Source organism: Trachymyrmex septentrionalis, unplaced genomic scaffold (genome assembly GCF_001594115.1).
Source record: "Trachymyrmex septentrionalis isolate Tsep2-gDNA-1 unplaced genomic scaffold, Tsep1.0 scaffold126, whole genome shotgun sequence".
Taxonomy (NCBI): Eukaryota; Metazoa; Arthropoda; class Insecta; order Hymenoptera; family Formicidae; genus Trachymyrmex; species Trachymyrmex septentrionalis.
Genome location: NW_017304395.1, coordinates 1,666,171 through 1,685,627, shown reverse-complemented (window position 1 = coordinate 1,685,627; position 19,457 = coordinate 1,666,171). Strand labels below are relative to the sequence as shown.

Genomic DNA, 19,457 nt, shown 5'->3' with positions numbered 1-19,457 from the left:
AGATGAAACGCGAAGTGGATGGAAAATCGAATATGCTCTTTTGTAATTGCCATCGTGAACACTACTGATTTTTGAGGTTATGTGCATCAAACGCCAAACCGTATCGCATTTCAGGAGGTTAAATGTTACTGTTTTAAAACCCCAAAAGGGCGGGAAGATATATAAAATTTAAATTGTTATTTCGGTTGTATCAAATCTAAAGCTCAGAACTTTTTTGTACACCTAATACATAATTATATATTTATATATACTAGTGTAAAAACTGGAAACAATGAATACAGTTTTATTATTACTAAAATATTATTGATTAATTTCACATTTCAAAAATACATAAAAGAAAGTTAGAAAACAGTCAAAAAAAAATTTGGAGATTCAGAAAACACACTCCGAAGGAACTTAGGAATCTCTAAAAAATTTGCCTATTTGATTTATATATGCCAATTTTTATAGGATTCTTGGGTGATTTCTTCTTACGAGAAGCAAGTCCATCTCGTGGCGATGCCGTATATTCAATAGAAGTAGATTTTTACCGAAAAAAAATTATAAACCAGCATTTCTCTTCACGAAAATGTTCGAAAGGCCATCAGAAAACAAATGCGTATGTTTGAAACTCGAGATTTGTGAAGAAAATATGCAAAAAAAATCGAATAGTTGCAAAAAGCGTTTTTCGCTTATAAAACAAAAAATATTGATTGTATGGAAAAAAGTTCGGTATAAAAAATGTAGGTATTCAAAATACTTACAAAATAAGACGTGGAACATTAAAATTGATCTATTTATTAAATAGACAAAAAAATCACCGAAAAAAGCTTTTTTCCACTCGCTCTCTGTTCATTGAGATTTAAACGCAAAGCTTCGAAATTCTCTCGTAAAATGTAGTCCTGGTAATAACGAACAAATCTAGCCCTGAACGAGCCTGAAATGTTCATTAGTTTTTGCAAAAAGCCATTTGTTCATTACAAATCTGTCTGCGGAAAACTTAATTACTTACATCTTTGAGCACTTGTACAGCAATTTACAGGAGTGATTTTTCTCTTCTTCGAGAGTTGCACTATCACGTATACTTACTTAGTAACAAAACGATTTTTTGCAGTTAAACTATTATAAAATAATTTTGAAAAGTGGGTATCTTTTTTTTGTATAAAAAAATGGAATAATTCCGTGCATATCAAATAGCTGTGTGAAGCATTCGACAGCTGACATTTTTCTACAAATTTAAAGAAGAAAAGATTATCCTCCGATTATTAAGAGCCAAGATAACAATTTTTTTTTCAAAAAATCAATGACTCTAATTTTTAAGATTAAGAATTTCGTCTAGCACCAATTTATCAAGGAAGAATTGAATTTGCTGTTAAAAAATTCTCGAATTTTTTGCTGCCGAAAAAATTTGTTTAAAATCATTGGAAAGTTCAGGAAAGCGAGCATGGCAGCGCGCCGGGTGGAGTGGGGGAAGCCGGTGCTCAATCGAATATGGAATGTAATCGGGCCACACGGTGACTCGCGCGTATCTGATTCGTTATTAAAATTTGCTAAATTTACTTTTTCTTAGCAATAAATTGACGTAGAAACATAATTTTTTTTAAAATTGGGGGTAGCTTAACGAGATATAAATAAACAGCTTAATCAAATGTTTCGCGAAATAATTGTAACCATAAAATTTTTAATTTATTTTCTTTTCTTGAATTTTTATTTTTTCGGTTTATTGCTAAAAAATCACGTTTTCTTTGGAAACATATTATAGATATGTCGATGACATTGTACTCTCAACTCTAGAGTGTAACATTGATATGATTGTAAGTAATTTTAATAATTTTCATCCTAAATTAAAATTTACAGTAGAGCTTGGTGGTAATAGTTTAAACTTTCTTGATGCATCGCTAAAGAAAAATAAAACTTTGCGATTGGTATCACCAACTTTTTTGGCACAATACTTAAATTATTTCTCGTGTCATTCAATGTAACAGGAAGTGGGAACGAGTTTTGGTTTAACGGACAGAGTTTTACTATTATCACACTCTAGTTTCCATGAATAAAACTTTCGATTAGTAATAGACATTTTATTGAATAACGAATACCCTCTCAGTATAATATTCAATTATGTCAAAAAAGACTTCACATAAAATTTAACAACTTAACAGCAACGAAATTAGTACAAATAAAAATTTACGATTTACAACTAAGTCTTTAATAATATTTTGTACTGTTTCCTATGTTCCGTCAATACCAGAGAAATTCAAAAGATTTTTTTCAAAAATAACGAAACTATTAGCTTGACCTACGTGATTATATTTAAGTTCTTTCATTACAGTTTAAAAAGACAAATTACATTCTTTTTTATATTCTAAGTATATAAAATTAATGAATAGTTCTGATTGTAATGCTTCATACGTAGACCAAACAAAAAGATTATTAAAAACCATCAGAGCATCGTAATCACATCAATAGATATACTAATCAACACTCGGTATTCCATAGACTGGAATTTAATTATGAATTTTATTAGAACAATATTAAGCTTTTAGATGAAGAAAAGAATTACAATAAGCGATTAATCTCAGAGTCTATTTATATTAAGAAACAAGATAATAGTTTAAATTTACAAGAGGAAATGAAATGTTGGATTCTTTATATCATGAATTGTTTTAAAAAGAATGATTTTTCTAAGTTTTATTTCTAATTCATATACTTTGTTATTATAACTCGTTTGATTTTTCGTTTTCCTTTTATTTATTATACTTTTCTCCTACTTATTAACGACAATTTCGTTTTGATCTCTTCACACACTCTTGAAATGTCTTACTGTACGCACGATCTAAATTATCTGATCGTCGTCAATATGTAATGTAAATGTGTCCAGTTTTTATAATAATTTTTTGTATTAGTGTTTTATGTCTGATCGTCGTCAATATGTAATGTAAATGTATTCAGTTTTTATATAATAATTTTTTGTATTAGTGTTTTATGTCTTTTATTATTTTTCGTGTTATTGTATTTTGCAGATAATGTAATATACTCGTTTGAGTATTCAGTTAAATTCGACAGACAACTTTTATATTTATTATATTGACGAAATAGTAAGCGATCAGTACGTGTTTAAATTTACACATTAAAATTTTTTCAAATTTATATTAAAGATGATCCAATAATAAGGATCGAAACATCTGTAATTTTAAATTAATAAAAAACAATAATAACGGTTGTGGGAGTCAACGCAGTTATTAGTGCGATTATCTTATATTTATTTAGTTTATTATATAAACCTTGATTTGATTTCGACGAGCACAATACAATAGAAAATTAACGATTCAATTCTTCTTTGAGTCATCCTCAGAAAGAACCATCCATAATAATAATTTCTTATTCCGCAATCAATCTTTTTAAGTCATTTTCTTCAAGAATATTATTCATAATACAAGTTCTTATTCCGCAAATTCAGAAATTTTATTTCATTTCTATATGGTATTCTTGCACATCAACAACTTGTGCTGGCTTATATTGACTTTCTATCTTCCTACGATTAAAACTTATATGTTATTTAGAATGCTCCTCGTCTCTTATTGATGCTGAAATCCGAGCGGCTGAGATTGGCGAAAAAGCATTTTCGGTCTCTTGAAATAAGAAAATTGTGAGAAGAAGCTCGCTGTCTCGTTCACTCTCGGCGCGCAAAAGGCGAGCACACATATGTACACCCAAGGGCTTCGATTCTTTCCCTCGGTTACTTTTTTAAAATTTCCAAAAATTCAGGTTATTTTGTCTTTACGTCAAATTTAGTTGTAAATGGACGTAAGGTTTAGTCATGTCGTTAATCGTCGAGTTGTTATGACGTAAAATCATTTTATGCTGTCTCGTTTCATATTCGTTTTCCGTGCAATGCTTGGCTCAACCGGATAATATTGTAATTTGTTTTCGATAGAGATTCTCTGTAACTGTTTGACCAAATTTCAACAGCTCGTGGTATACTACACCCTTCTGATCCTACCAAATATAGAGCATTGCCTTCTTTCCGTGGATATTCCGCTTTGACGTCGATATCGATGATTGGCCTGGATCACAAATGGTTTTTCGGCATTTGGCATATTAAAATAGATCCACTTTTCGCAAGTCACAATTCGGTGCAAAAATCCCTTTTTTTGTTGCCTAGCAAGCAGAATTTCGCAAATGGTTTTTCGCCTTTCAATATCTCTTGGCTTCAGTTCATATGGGACCCATTTTTCTTCCTTGTAGACTTTTCCCAAGGCTTTCAAACGATTGGTAATAAGAGATTGAGCACAATTTAATAATTCTGTAAACTTTTTGCGTTTGACATGAGTTTTCATCCACCAATGCCTACAATTCTTTATCTTTAAATGCTTTTAATCGTCCAGAACGCTCTTCGTCCTCCACATCAAAATCATCACTTTAAAGCATCGAAACCATTCTCTGCATGTTTTATCAGAAGGAACACTATCACTATAAACTTCTACAAGCATTCGATGAGCTTCAGCTGCAGTTTTCTTCTATTTGAAGCAAAAGATTAACACTTCGCACAAATAACGCTTATTTGGCTCAAATGTCGACATTTTAGATGCAGTAAAAAGCAATGTTATTGATGCAAACGTATACTTTTATATACTGAATTTTATTGACAGATGGTAAAACTAAAAAATTAAGCTTGGTTTAGACATTAGAGTTATCGACAGTTCTAGCTAGAGCTAGAACTACTACTACTCGCCGCTAGATGAACGGAATTTTTGATTGGCCTAATACTTATAAAAACTAATCTCTTAAGCTAGTTTAAATGGAGAAAACTGTCTCCTACAAACGCATGGTTAATTAACATACTATTGCGTGTTTGGATTCACCTGTTTTTCAGGCTGTGTAATCCTTGTTTAACATTTAGTAGATAACAAAAATGGAGTAATATCTGATTAGCACTTGGGTGGGAATCTGAACATAACCTTGAAGGTAATTAATTAAGTCTCCAAATAAATACGGAGGTCAATATAGTCAGAACACGAATGTGTATATAAGGATGAGTTAGAAAAAAACATTTGTCAAAATAAAGTCGGGGCAATATCTCTATATGTATGTGTAATTTCCGATCTGCAGGAATTTAATTTCCTATGTCCTATGGAGTGGAATTTACAGATGAGCAATCAATATAAGCCAATGACAAATGCTATTCCAGTAGGTCTAATGAAAGTAATCTATGGAAAGGCTCTAGTGATTGGTCAGCGCTAATTGTGCATTCCGGAAATTCCACTCCATAGGACATAAGAAAACACATTTTAGCGGAACGGAATTGGCGGAATGAAGCCACGACCAATCATGAACATTTCGCTAATTCCGCATTGCACCAATCCCGCAACATGGGATCGCATCCTTAGTCTGCTAACATTCTGCTTACATTTTGCTTACTAGATAATTCAAACGAGGAAATTGCTTGGATTAAACCTGTAAAAGGGTTGTAAACAGATTTTTTATTTTGATAAAACTGCAATTAAAGTTGTATCCAATCTTCTATATGATAAGTACTGGGATTGTGCGTCGATAAGTAAGAAAGTGACACTCAAGTGCACAATTATACTTTTTCTTATTCGACCAACGAGAGTTCAAATCCCAGCAGTGTTAACTTTTTTTTTAAGTCACAATTATATTTTATAATGTAATTTACTTTTCTTCTTTTTTAAGTAAAAATACTAATACTGCATTCTTTTTTATATTAGGTTGAGTAAAAAGTCATCGCGTATTTTTTAGCTCAAAGTTATATATACAATATCTTCGTCAATAATGAATGAAATTCAAATTTAAAATTTTAAAGCTTGAAATCTCTACTTTTAAAAGTTTATCACATTTTTTAAGTTTATATGAGTTTGATAATTTTTACATATCAAAAACTACGAGCTGAAAAAGACGAAAAATTTTCTTTTCACTTTGTGGATTTGTAACGTGTCCAAAACGAATTTGAGAAAATTTTCGATTACCTATCGTGAAAGCTTGATACTTTCCCTACAAAATCGTTTTTTTTTAATATTCCTACGACTTTTGATTACTGAGTTATCGCGGATTAAATAAAAGAATTATTTTGACTTTAATTGCTCATAACTCCATTAAAAATTGTCGTATCGTATAATTTAAAAAAGAGATTTTTGAAACTTTACTCTATCAAGATATATTTATATTGTTGGTAAGAAAGTAATTGCGGTTTTTACTGATAGATGTCTTTTAAAAAAACGCGATGACTTTTTACTTAACCTAATATAACAATAATTAACATGATTTCTTGAAATTTGAATTATTTATTAATTATTTATTAATTATTATAAATTGTTTATTAATTATTATAAAATTTGGACATTGCTATACAATTTTGAAGATGAAAATATACGTAAAAATATTTAAATACAAACAGGCAGCACTAGCATATATTTTATAAATAGATTTTTAAAAAATAATAAACAAAAAATATTAACTATATTTTCCTCCGAATATCTTTATATGAAATGTTTTTGTAAAAATAATATATTTCATAGTGCTCGTTCTATTTGTATTTTAAATGTTTTTACATTGATTTTTGTTTCGGAAAATCGTTAATTTCTATGTATTCACGGGAATGGCAAGTAAACAGCTCATCGACACCGAGCCGTCACCATTCAAAACACGAATATATCTCTCTTTTGTTCTAATCACGCTATCTATCTCAGAAAGCACGCGACCCCCTTTGCGCGACTCCCAAAAAGCTGACTCGCGCGCACGTGTGCGAATGTTCAGTTCGCTGCCCGATCCCGATCAACACGGATCATCTGTCGATATTCATTCTTAACGCATCTTCTCGAATATTAAGTGCGAACCAAACCAACTTGTCATCGCGTATCAACGTTGTATATTGTCACATAACGTTACCGGTATACGCGTACCGCAAGGGCATTCAGTGCGCGAGAATTACCTGAATTTCCGAAGAGATTTGTCGGTCTCGTTACTGCTCGCAATATGCATTCTTTCGAACGGTTGCGAGAAATTATTCAACGTCGTGTGAATTATCTGTGCATGCATCTAACCGAACGCATCAATTATCGCAATATTATTACTACGAACATCGCCTATCGCCCGCTTCGAATAAATCTTAATTCACACACACACACACACACACACACACACAAAACTCTATAATAAAATTTAACTTATTACAACCAAGAGAGTCGTCATTATTACACGCCGCCTTGGCGAGCGAAACTTCCATACAAGGTGACACCAGCATCATAAACACAAAACAATTTTCATTCACGAAATTGTATGGCAACAGCCAAATTTTATAATAAATAATTTTATTATAAATAAATAATTAAAATTCATTTTAATTAGTTAACTTTTAAAAAATTGTTTGTAAAATTTAACTTACACATATTTCAAATATTTTTTAAAGCATTTAATAGAGAGTTTTAAAATGCAGAGTTGACAACACTAGCTGATACTCGCATCGCAATATTTTGTGGTTGTGACATGAGCAGTCACGAGACTAATCAATGAAAATAGAGATTTCAAAAATATGAAGAATATTTATTTCCAATTTGCCATTCTTGAATGCAATGACGAAAGTTATGAAGATTTATCGTTTGTTAACTGTAATCATTGTGATGTTTCATTATGTTTCAAACATTTTTTTAAAAAAGATATCACACTCATTTCTGATTTATAAAGTTCTAATGTTGTTTATAAAGTGAATTAAAATATAATTTTTTAAATTATTTTTCTTCATTAATGAAATTAATGAGAAATTTCAAATATATATTTATAAATAATAATAAATAAAGGGCAAAGTAAGAGTAAACACATTTCTTTAAAATACAAGTCATCTAATTGAAAGAATAAATTACAAGTAAAGAAAAAAATAAAATTGAAGAAAATATATAATAAAAAATGAAAAATAATTAAAAAATAATTAAAAACTCAGTTTAAATACAAATTACAAGTTTCAGCTACCGGATTGAGCCCTCTTCAGACATTAAACATATCGAAAAAACCGTAGTACATAATAATTATCGCAAATGTTCGCATATTCATTATATTCACAATTTGGGTGAGTCTTGATGTAGAACTCGACATTATTCATGTACGATTGAACAGTCAAAAATGTATCATAGCTCTCGGAAAAGTTCTGTTTGTTCAATGTGTTTGCTAATGTTTGGAGATGTTTCAACGTAATCCAGATGAATTTCTGCGTCGATTCATTACTGCGGACGAAACATGGATCCATTACTTCACACTCGAGACGAAGGAATAGTCAAAACAATGGACTTCACCGGGTAAACCAGTTCCGAAGAAGGCGAAGACCATGAAGTCGGCCGGAAAGATGATGGCCATAGTTTTTTGAAATGCACGCGGTATAATTCATATCGATTACCTTCCGTCGAAGCAAACGATTAATGGCGATTACTACATAACCTTATTGGATCGTTTCAACATTTTAAAGAAAAAACGTCCCCATTTGGCGAAGAAGAAAGTGCTCTTTCATCAAGACAATGCACGGGTTCACACGTGCCCGACACCGATGATCAAATTCAATGAATTCCGCTACGAATTGCTTGCCCATCCAGCATATTCGCCAGATTTAGCTGTCTGCGACTATGTCCTGTTTGCAAACCTGAAGAAATGGTTCGGAGGAAAGAGATTCATCATCAGAGAGCAGCTCATCGCCGAAACAGAGGCTTATTTTGAAGGGTTGGACAAATCATATTATTCGGGCTTGAAAAAGTTGGAGAATCATTAGATCGAGTGTATCGAGCTGAAAGGATGTTGAGAAATAAAAATGAATCGATCAAAAAAAATGTGTTTTACTATGTTTTTCTAAAAACTTATTGACTTGCCCTCGTATGTTCATGCATTCATACATCCGTCTTTCTTTTGTATAATTATGATTTAGTAATAACAAAAATAATAAAAATAATAACAATAATGATACAAAAACATCAAAAACAATTAAAGGGATAATTTTCACATTGTTTGTTGTAGAAAAAAATCATATTTGGAGAAATGTAAAAGAAATTGTTCATACACAATTACCTATGTACAATTTTATACGAGGTCTGTTCAAAAAGTATCGCGAATTTTGAATTTCCGCGGGTTACGTATATTCGATTTTCGATTTTTTGTGGCGTTATGTTGGTACTCATGTCTCTCACTTATGCCGACAAGTTCGGCCATTTTGAATGTTCAGTTAATTTTTGACAGCTGCTTTGCTTGCACGTGTTTTGGCTCGTCTTCGATTTTTGCCTATTCCAAAAAATGGATCAAAGAATCTGTATCAAATTTTGTGTGAAAAACAAAATTAAGTGCGCGGACGCATTCCGAATGTTGACTGTGGCATATGGTGAAGCTACCTTGGACCGAAGCAACGTTTATCGGTGGTACAAAATGTTCTCAGAGGGCCGAGAAGATGTGAACGACGAAGAGCGTGCCGGACGCCCGAGCACGTCAACAACAGACGAAAACATTGATGAAGTGAAGAAAATAGTATTGGCCAATCGTCGAATCACCGTTAGAGAGGTTGCTGAGGACCTAAACATATCGATTGGCTCGTGCCATTCGATTTTTACCAATGATTTGGGCATGAGACGGGTCGCCGCGAAATTCGTACCAAAATTGCTCAATTTCGACCAAAAACAGCATCGCATTAACATTGCTAAGGAGCTGTTGGACTCTGTCCGCGACGACCCAAATTTGCTCCAGAGGGTCATAACTGGTGACGAATCATGGGTTTATGGTTATGACGTGGAAACCAAAGCTCAATCATCCCAATGGAAGCTGCCGCACGAGCCAAGACCGAAAAAAGCGCGCCAAGTTCGGTCGAATGTGAAGGTTTTGCTTACAGTTTTCTTCGATTGCAGGGGCGTGGTGCATCATGAGTTCTTGCCACAGGGTAGAACGGTCAATAAGGAATATTACCTGCAAGTTATGCGCAATTTGCGCGAAGCAATCCGCCAGAAACGCCCGGATTTGTGGAAGAACAAAAATTGGCTTTTGCACCATGATAACGCCCCTGCTCACACATCGTTGCTTGTGCGCGAATTTTTGACCAAAAACAACACACTAATGATGCCGCAGCCACCGTATTCCCCAGATCTGGCCCCCTGTGACTTTTTCTTGTTCCCGAAACTGAAGAGGCCTATGAAAGGACGACGCTACGCTACGATTGAGGAGATAAAGACGGCATCGAAGGAGGAGCTGAACAAGATCACAAAAAATAATTTTTTGAAGTGCTTCGAGGATTGGAAAAAACGTTGTATAATATCTATTATACACAAGTGTATAATATCTGATGGGGATTACTTTGAAGGACAAAATAGATATTCATGAATAAATAAATAATTTTTGAAAAAACACAAAATTCGCGATACTTTTTGAACAGATCTCGTATATAATTATATATGAGCAATTTTTTTATATTTCTCTAAACTTGAGTTTTTCAAAAACAAATAGTGCGAAAATTATTTTTTTAATTATTTTTAATGTTTTCACATTATTATTATTATTAATATTACTAAGAAGTAATTTTACAAAAGAAAGAAGGATATATGAAATATGTATGAACATACAATATTTCACATATAATTATGTATGTTTATGAATATTTATACAAGTTTATGTATGTTTGTACATATTTATACATATTCATGCATAAAAAATTGTTTATCAGGTTAAAATGCGACACCTAGGCTTAAAGTACGCAATTTCCCTTTCCAAATGATCTATGGCTTATCTCATTTGGCATTTTACAATTCTTGCTATCTCCTTATTAATCAAACGTTTATATCTCAGGCATATTTAAATCCTGACATTGTCAATCATATTTTACAATCTCTTGCATTCTATAAAAAGAATTTGCAAGAAATTGTGCATTTGTACTCCCTGAAAACTCCCTGGTCAAAAAATTTCGCTGAAATTATTCCATATTTTGGAACATTTTAGCGAAATTGTTGAAAATTTGCTAAAATGTCATTGAAAGTAAATTTTTCAGCTAACATACTGAAAAATCGTTGAAACTGAACTGAAATTATTCTGAAATTTTTCTGAAATTGTGCTAAAAATGAATTTTTCAGCTAAAAATCACTGAAATCAAATTGAAATTTTTCTAAAATGCTGAAATTTTACGAAAAATGTTTCAAAACGTGGAATAATTTCAGCGAAATTTTTTCACCAGGGCTGCGTAAAATAGCCACTTGAAAAAACTGATATAATCCACATATACAAAAATATAACGTGTTCTTCTATAGCTATTATTATATTATACAATTAAATATTAAAAAACGCAAAATTTTTTTATTTCCATAGATGCTATCTATTATTTTTTAGGGGGGAGAGGGGGTGTCGGGTGTATATTAAAAATTTATTAATTTAAAAAAAGTAAAATATTTCTAATAATTTTATTAAATATTTAAATTTCTTAAACATTATATTCTTTCTGTTAATAGATAACAATGGTGAAGGTATTCTAGGAATGCAGTCTGTTCATACAGAATGGCAGAATGATACAACAGAATTAAAAAGTGTATATTCAACAAAAGAAGCTGACATCAAAATTACAACTGAAGCTAAGAAAAAGTCTGTAACGGACTTTAAAGTCAAAGGCGATCAAAAATATCAAAAATCCGTCATCAATGATAACTCGCAGGAGGTTGTAGACTCCAACACTTCAGTAATGTCACCGATTTTACCTACGATTTTACCTGAGACAAAAATCGATCAATCTTCAGCTATAAAATCTATGAACACTATGAACATAACGACTCCCTTTCTTCTTCACGGAGTACCAATAATCGCTGTAACGAAGACGGTGTTACCAACTAATCGTGTCCAGAATACGACAAGTAAGACAGTGGGGATTCCAATGACGAAAGAGACAATGTCATCAAGAGGCAGAGACTTAAATGTCACTGCTTCAGAGCCAATGAATTCATTGCACGATAATATCACGGATCTTAGTGACATCAGCATGGATGAAAATGATAAAGAAATTGAAGGTAAATATTATAAATATTGTTGAAACAGAAATAATAGTATATAATCAATTTTTTGTTCTTGTTAATAGTTTTACGCTGACAAGATAGAAAAAAACTACTAAATTATTACTAGTATATAAGTATAAAATGTAATTTAAAATTAATTATATTGATATATTAAAAATACATTTCGTAAATTAAACAATGTACAAAAAGAATTATTGTTACAGCAATACATGCTCTATATGAGCTACACTGATGAGAGAAATAATTTTGTTATAGGAACAAATCAAGGGAAAGCAAATGTGATATTTGTTAAAAAAAAACGATCGATTTGCGTTACGATTGCAAATTAATTTGTCAATGTAACAAATACAATAATTAATAATATCGTTAGCAAATAAGAGGCTCATATATATATATAAAAGTCGTTGACAATTGCAAGATCTCAAATCGTAAGAAATTGACCAATTCTAGTCAAGTATTCTTCTAGTCAAGTATATTAGATTGCTTGGTCGGTTTACTACGACTTAAAAGTCCACGATCATCTACGAATTCTATGTAAACGAGTCTAAAGTTTATCCAAAAGATAGGTTAGATTCTATGGTAGTTTGCTTCTGTTACTAATAATTGGTTGGTAGCAGCCTAGCAACAATCACAACAAAATTTATCGACACATATTTATCGATAACCGGTTAAAGGTACTGGTGGCTTGTCAAATTAACAAAATCCTTTCTCTCAGTGTTTTTGAAATAAATATAACTCACTTTGTTTTAATTCATATGTCAATACATAAAATTAAAAGTAAAATTTATTTCATATTGGATGAATTCATGGTCATAAAAGATAATTTTAAACTTTTATTTTATAAGTTTAAAATTTTATCATTTATGATCTATCTAAAACAATTACATAATTAATACTTACATAATTTATATAAATAAAGCACATGTATTCAAAGCAATATTCCTAGTAAAATTCTGATAATACTCTTGAAGTTTCCACGAGTATTTATTATACAGAAGCTATATGTGTTTCGCGAATTATCTTCGTGTAATATTCATTCTTGAAATGCTAACGTTTCGTGAACGTTGCAGTTCATTTTATCTCAGGGTGAGGAGTAACCTGATATTAATTCAAGTTACTCCATCAAAGAATTTTTATATACTCTATGATCAAAAAGTATACGAACTTTATTTTTTTTTAAATCGCGGGAAAACTGTAAATCAAATCCGTTTACTTTACTCAGTTGCTACACATATCCTTCACATTTTGTAAAAAAAATCATGGCGTTCATTCAAATCATTTGAGAATGACAGTTGTTTATGTCAGTGAAGATTTTTATGCGCGGCGATTTTTATCAAGCAAAGAATTTGTTTAAAATTTTACGTTACGAACGAAAGAAATAATAACCTTTTTTTTGTTTTTATTTATTCTTTGTAATCTTAATGTTAATCGCAATTGTAAAATTTCTCTATCGAATCCTGCTAATGAATTCATTCATTGCTTCAAAGTTATGATCTATGTCGTTCGGCATAGACCATAACTGTATTCTTATATAGTACGGTCAAGTTGAATAATTCCTTAACTACTTTTGTATCATATATTGGATTTTTAATCCAATTTTTCGATTTCTCGAATGTGGATTTTGACATTACGCTAAATTTTGGGCGTGGATGTTTCATAATACCACATTATAACACTGGTCCTGATAATCACTACTACATCATACTTTCAAATAAACTACAGAGAGACTGTAAAAGATGCAAAAACATCTCAATAATCTAAACAGAGAAAATGGCAACAGCATAAGAAGAATGTAGAAGACCATTTTCCCAGTCACTCAAGATTGACTTCTTGATTCTCCTACTCTTTTTCTTCCTCCTACTCTCTTTCTTCCTCCTGCTCTCTTTCTTCCTCCCTATCTCTAAATAACATTATAAAAGACTATATAAAGGGATATATAAAGGAGGAATAGGTTACTCCTTGCCCTGATGAAATAAACTGTAACGTTCATGAAATGTTGACATTCCATGAATGGACATGGACACGGAGATCCCGAAATGAATCCGCGAAATGTATAGCTTCTATCTTGGAAAATCTTGGAAATCATTTTCAAAATCCTCAACAGAGTCTTCGTCGAGAACTTAAACAATCTGATCAATTGTCTCTAGGTGGAGAATATATCGCACCACATAACGAAACTGCCATAAACATTTCTTCGACGTTGTTTCCAAAAGCATCAATATGTATCCATGGAAATCGCACTTACTCAGTAGGTGAAAACATTGTCCGAGACTGCGAAGAGAAGTGCATATGCTCCGAGAGTGGAATTACGAATTGTCAACCGTTATGTATTTATCCTTACGTTAAAATGGGCACAGAGCTTAAGGATCATATGTGTCAAGAAAAATTGGTTGCTGAAGAACCATGTTGCGCCCTTGTTTTCTGTCCTGCAGGTATGTCTTTTGCTTGACTTTATTTTTCTTATTGTTCCAAAAATGCTATTGTATTAATTTATTTATAGACACTTATTAATATTTTAATTTGCATATTATCTGCTGTATATAGATAGAACAAAAAAATTATACATACTTCACAGTTTGTAATTACAATATTATACATACAATATATGTATAAGCAACATCACAAATGACATAGACTATTTATACAGGGTGTCTCAGTAACTCTGTTACAAGGCAATATCTCCGTTACTGTTAATGATACGCGGAAATGCCTAAGGAATAAATTTAGTTTAGTTCGAAAGAACACATACTATGATGCCTGTAATATGACATCACGTAAATTCAACATGTGTTGCTGCCAATTTGCCGTGTATTTGCTGTCAACGATGAATGAAATCAAGTTTTCCATGAATGGAAGTCATTTTGTTGACAACAAAATGAGCAGCAGTTTGCTCTCTGAATCTAAATGTTCACATCAATGTAATAACTTTAATATCACACTGTGGTTTCGATTTGAAAAAGAACTGTTTATTGTCTACGTACACTGTTCTGTTTATCGTATAGTTTCTCAATTATTTATCACTTAGTTATTGTTAATACTATTTCGAATGTGCCTAGGGGTTGTTATCCTGAATTGCCTAGTCGGACACTTTCGCGCATACGCCTGGGGGCTAAAGCCCTTCACGATAAGCTCGCGACGACGCCTAGGGGAATACCCTGAGTCGCGAGGGTAATACTTGCAGACACCAAGATCGGACCGATTAAAATGACTTCAGCACTTCAAAACGTACGGACTCGCGCTCGATCGACGGAGTTACTCTGCGTTCTCTCGAAAGGCTGCCTTCTCCAAATTTCGTGTGATTCGATCCTCCTTGTGTTCGTCTGCGATTGGTGGATTTCGACCAATCAGAAGCAATGGCGGATCGTGACAAACGCGACAAAAGGACAGACATCGCGATCCGCCTGATCTTCGCTGCGGTGGTATCACGTTTGTCCACCGCGCTAGCCGCTGAAATAATCATCATTAGATCAGCGTCGAAGTCCGATCTTACGTCCGTGAAGCATATAAATTGTTTGCCATCGAAACTCCGATTGATATATGAAGATTATTTAAGACTCTAACTAATCTTTGATGTGTCCGTTTGGTGGGAAGAATCGCATGGTCATACGATAATAATCTCGTATTACTCAACACTAAATGTTTCAAATCTGCCCTCGTGTAGTTGAATACATTTGATTATATATTATATTTTCAGCAAATACACAGTAACTAGTCGAAAATTTGTACTCAGCATTAAATTGCATGATTTTGCAAAACATGCGGCTATTAAGGTTTTTAGAGATTTCAAAATTATTGATTTTTTTTTAATAGAACTACATATTTCTACCATTATAGCGTGATAGCTGAGATTGAGACGAATCTAATGATTAATAATACAATGACCTTCACGTGACTTGAGTGTGAAAAAAATCAGAAATTTGAGAGAATAGATGCGAATAATGAAATAAGTACAATTATAAAGATTGATAAAGGATAATTTACTTGTATTTGTACATACATGTATTTGTTATTGTTCTACTTATTTTCTTTCAACATACGCTACAAAGAAAATTCCAAATATTGTGGAAATTATTTTCCAACAACAGTCTTTTACTTAATGCTTTTCCTATAGAGAATATATTTTGTGATCAATCAAGAGTGTAAATAACATTTTAATAGAAATAAATAATAGTTCCCTACAAATAATTTCAAATACACGATTTAATTTGTAAAATTTTATTAAGAAATAGAAAAAATGACATGTTTTTTTCTAACAAGATCGAAATTTTATTTATTTTTATTTATTTATGTTTGATCTCTGTATACATTTTGTTAAAACGTATATATTATTTTTTTCTATTAAATTCTCACAAAGTTTTTTTATTTAATTAGCTTTACCCTTTGTATATGTAGGGGAGAGTAGGGTAAATCGGACCTATTGCAGTTTTTGCTCTCTATAAGGCGTAAATAAAGTTCGATCCAAAGATGCTGTTGAAAAGATCATTTAATTTCCTTCATTTTTACTTCAGACCATTGACGTATCTTTTATCCATATTGAACTATAATGGAAAATGCTTTTTTCAGTCCGATTTGGAACTATTGATTCCATATTAAACTATTCATTGGTCCAAATCGGACACTTCTATTTTTATGGACTTTTAGATACAATTTTAAAATGTTTTAATGTATTTTTGTTAGTACTGAGTAAAAATGAGCAATTTAACAGTCAAAGATAAAAATTTTATCAGAAAAAAAATTGCTGACAGTTTATATTATTAGAATTCAATAAAACTCAATTAATCTAAGTCTGATGACTCATGATATTTTACGGATTTAATTTCTTGGACCAGAGCTGGCAGTCGATCATCAGTATTACAACCAGGTCTATAAGTTATCTACTATACTGTAGGTCCGATTTGAATATCCAAAAAGAAGTCTGATTTGGATACGGGTCCTTTGGAACTTTGGAACAAATTTTACAATAAATCGCAAAAGTAATCAAAACGCTTGATATTTTTGAATTCTATACTCTTTATCTTAAATCAATTACTTTTCAAATTTTTAACACCTTTTAAATAATGATTTACAAGGATTTTCTTTTTTAAACAAATTTTTACATGAGAATACATATTTGCATCTATTCTGTGAATACATTTAGCTGAAAATATATATTTTCTATTCCATAAATGTTATGACAGAGAACTGCTGTCACATGTTTGGTGTCTTATGAGGACTTAAATTTTAGCATGCAAATCTCCTTCTCCGTCCATAATTCTTCAAAAGGATGTGGTGACTTCTATCATATGCCTGGTGCGCATGCTGATTGTACACAGTCATAAAGGACCTACAGTTTAATGTCGATTCCGAACGATGATTTTGTTTATAGAAGTGCACATGGCAAAGATACTCTCGGTGGTTTGCCATTACCTGTCGAGAGGAGCTATGAGCGTACGAAAATTTTTCGGTTCAACCTGAGATCGAACCCGGGATTTCTGGCATAGCAGTCTTATACGCCTCTTACATTATGCTCTCGCCAATCTACTTTACCGTACTCATTTAAATTAAAAAGGTCCTATTTGGTACACGATCCGATTTAGGTCACTCTCCCTTATAAATAATTTTATAATGTACATATATTATTATTAACTTTAAGAGATTTAATAATTGTTAATAATAAAAAGTCACAATAGTAGTTCTCAATAAAATAAATTCATTAATTGTCCTTTCCTTATTCAAATTATACCACATTTTCATCGCGAAAAAAAACGCTGATTGATATATTAATATGGCCAACCACTTGTCCCATCATTAGTCCCTTGTTAGTTAATTATTTTCTTGCATAAGAGCATACCTCTTTTCTTTATTACACCATGATGGCATCTGCTTTCTAGTTGTTCTTTTCTCTCTGATCTTCACGCCAAAATAGAGAACATGCTTAGTGTAATCTACTATTGATCTGTTTTCAGTTTCTACATTAGACTACACTAGAACTTTTTTCGCTTTCGATATATCAAACATATACCTATATTAAGTTCCAAATGTGTGCTAGTTAGAAGCCATAGAAAACAGACCTTATGTCTATGACTGCGTTCAGCAGAGAAAGCAGCTTGGTTTTGTTTTTATAAAATTGTTTAATTGATTTATACATTTAACTTATACATTTACGAATAATTATACATAAGAAACTAAAAGCAAGAACCAATCATAGAATGAAAAATTTTTGCACCAATTAGTACAACAAAGCTGCTTTTTCTACTGAACGCGGCCTATAATTCTTATTATACCTATGAGCGTTATTACGTTCTGCAAAAATTTTTTGTAAAAATATTTTAATAGAAGAAGATTCGGACTCGTGAATAAATCCAATTAGTACAATAGATGAAGATTCAGACGTAAAAGTATGGCAGTTATTTCCTAAGGAAAGTAAAAAAGGCCAGGTACTTCGAGATGAACAAAAATTATTTTATTAGGGGAAGCTCGGGTAGCCTCGAACGGGGCATCTCCTTTGAGGTCACTCAAATTTTTCAGCGAATTTCTGAGCCAAAAAAAAACAAAGCGTCATGACGAAACTCATCCTAGACACTATTTCGACGTGATACTTTGTTTTTGTTTTTAACTCAGAAAATCTCTGAAAAATTTGAGTGCCAGGAGGTGTGTTCGGCATTGTAAATCGGAGGCATCCGTTTGCTCTTTTACCTCGAAAATTATTCGGCAACTCGCATCTTTCTGCTACATTTTATCTGCGTTCGGTATTAACATTTCTAGAGCCAATCGAGCTGCTTCCGGCTCGGACTTCTGATTTCTGGATTCAAAGAACAAGCTTGCAAAGCTACTATAATGCAGATTTTCGCGCCTAAATTAAATTCATAATCTGTATATTTATGATAATCTTGGTGAAAAAATGTTACTGAAATTATTCCACTTTTCAACAAAATTTCAGCATTTTTAAAAAGTTTCATTTCAGCGATTTTTAGCTAAAAAATTTATTTTCGACAAAATTTCAGAAAAATTTCAGCAAAATTTTCAGACAAATTTCAGCAAGAATTTCAGAGAAATTTCAGAAAATTTCAGAGAAATTTCGATTGGATTTCAATGATTTTTCAGTATGTTAGCTGAAAAATTCATTTTCAATGAAATTTCAGCAAATTTTCAGCAATTTCGCTGAAATGTTCCAAAACGTGGAATAATTTCAGCGAAATTTTTTTACAGAAAATATATCCAACTAATTCGTTAACACATACCAGGTGTACAAGTATGAAATGCGGATTTTTTTCCAAAAAAAACACGTTAAATTCGAAAGAATGATAAAAAGAGCTTTATTCAAAGTATGCTCCATTGCTAGTTACATATTTTTCCCATCCTTCGGGCAATTTGTGGATACCACGCCAGTAAAAATCTTTCCCTTTTGCCGCGAACCATTCATCGAGCCATTTTTTCACATCTTCGTACGAATCAAAGCGCTGCTCAGCAAGTGCG

At 32.0% G+C, this 19,457-nt stretch overlaps 1 protein-coding gene across 2 annotated transcripts in view; it reads left to right on the top strand.

Annotated features, from left to right (window-relative positions):
• Window positions 1-19,457, top strand: part of LOC108755735 (putative epidermal cell surface receptor) — a 70,720-nt gene that overhangs the window by 5,819 nt on the left and 45,444 nt on the right. For both annotated transcript variants that reach the window (XM_018498940.1, XM_018498950.1), the window contains exons 2-3: window positions 11,448-11,996; window positions 14,150-14,434. In XM_018498940.1, coding sequence (XP_018354442.1) covers window positions 11,448-11,996; window positions 14,150-14,434 — 834 coding nt within the window. The remainder of the gene's footprint in view (window positions 1-11,447; window positions 11,997-14,149; window positions 14,435-19,457) is intronic.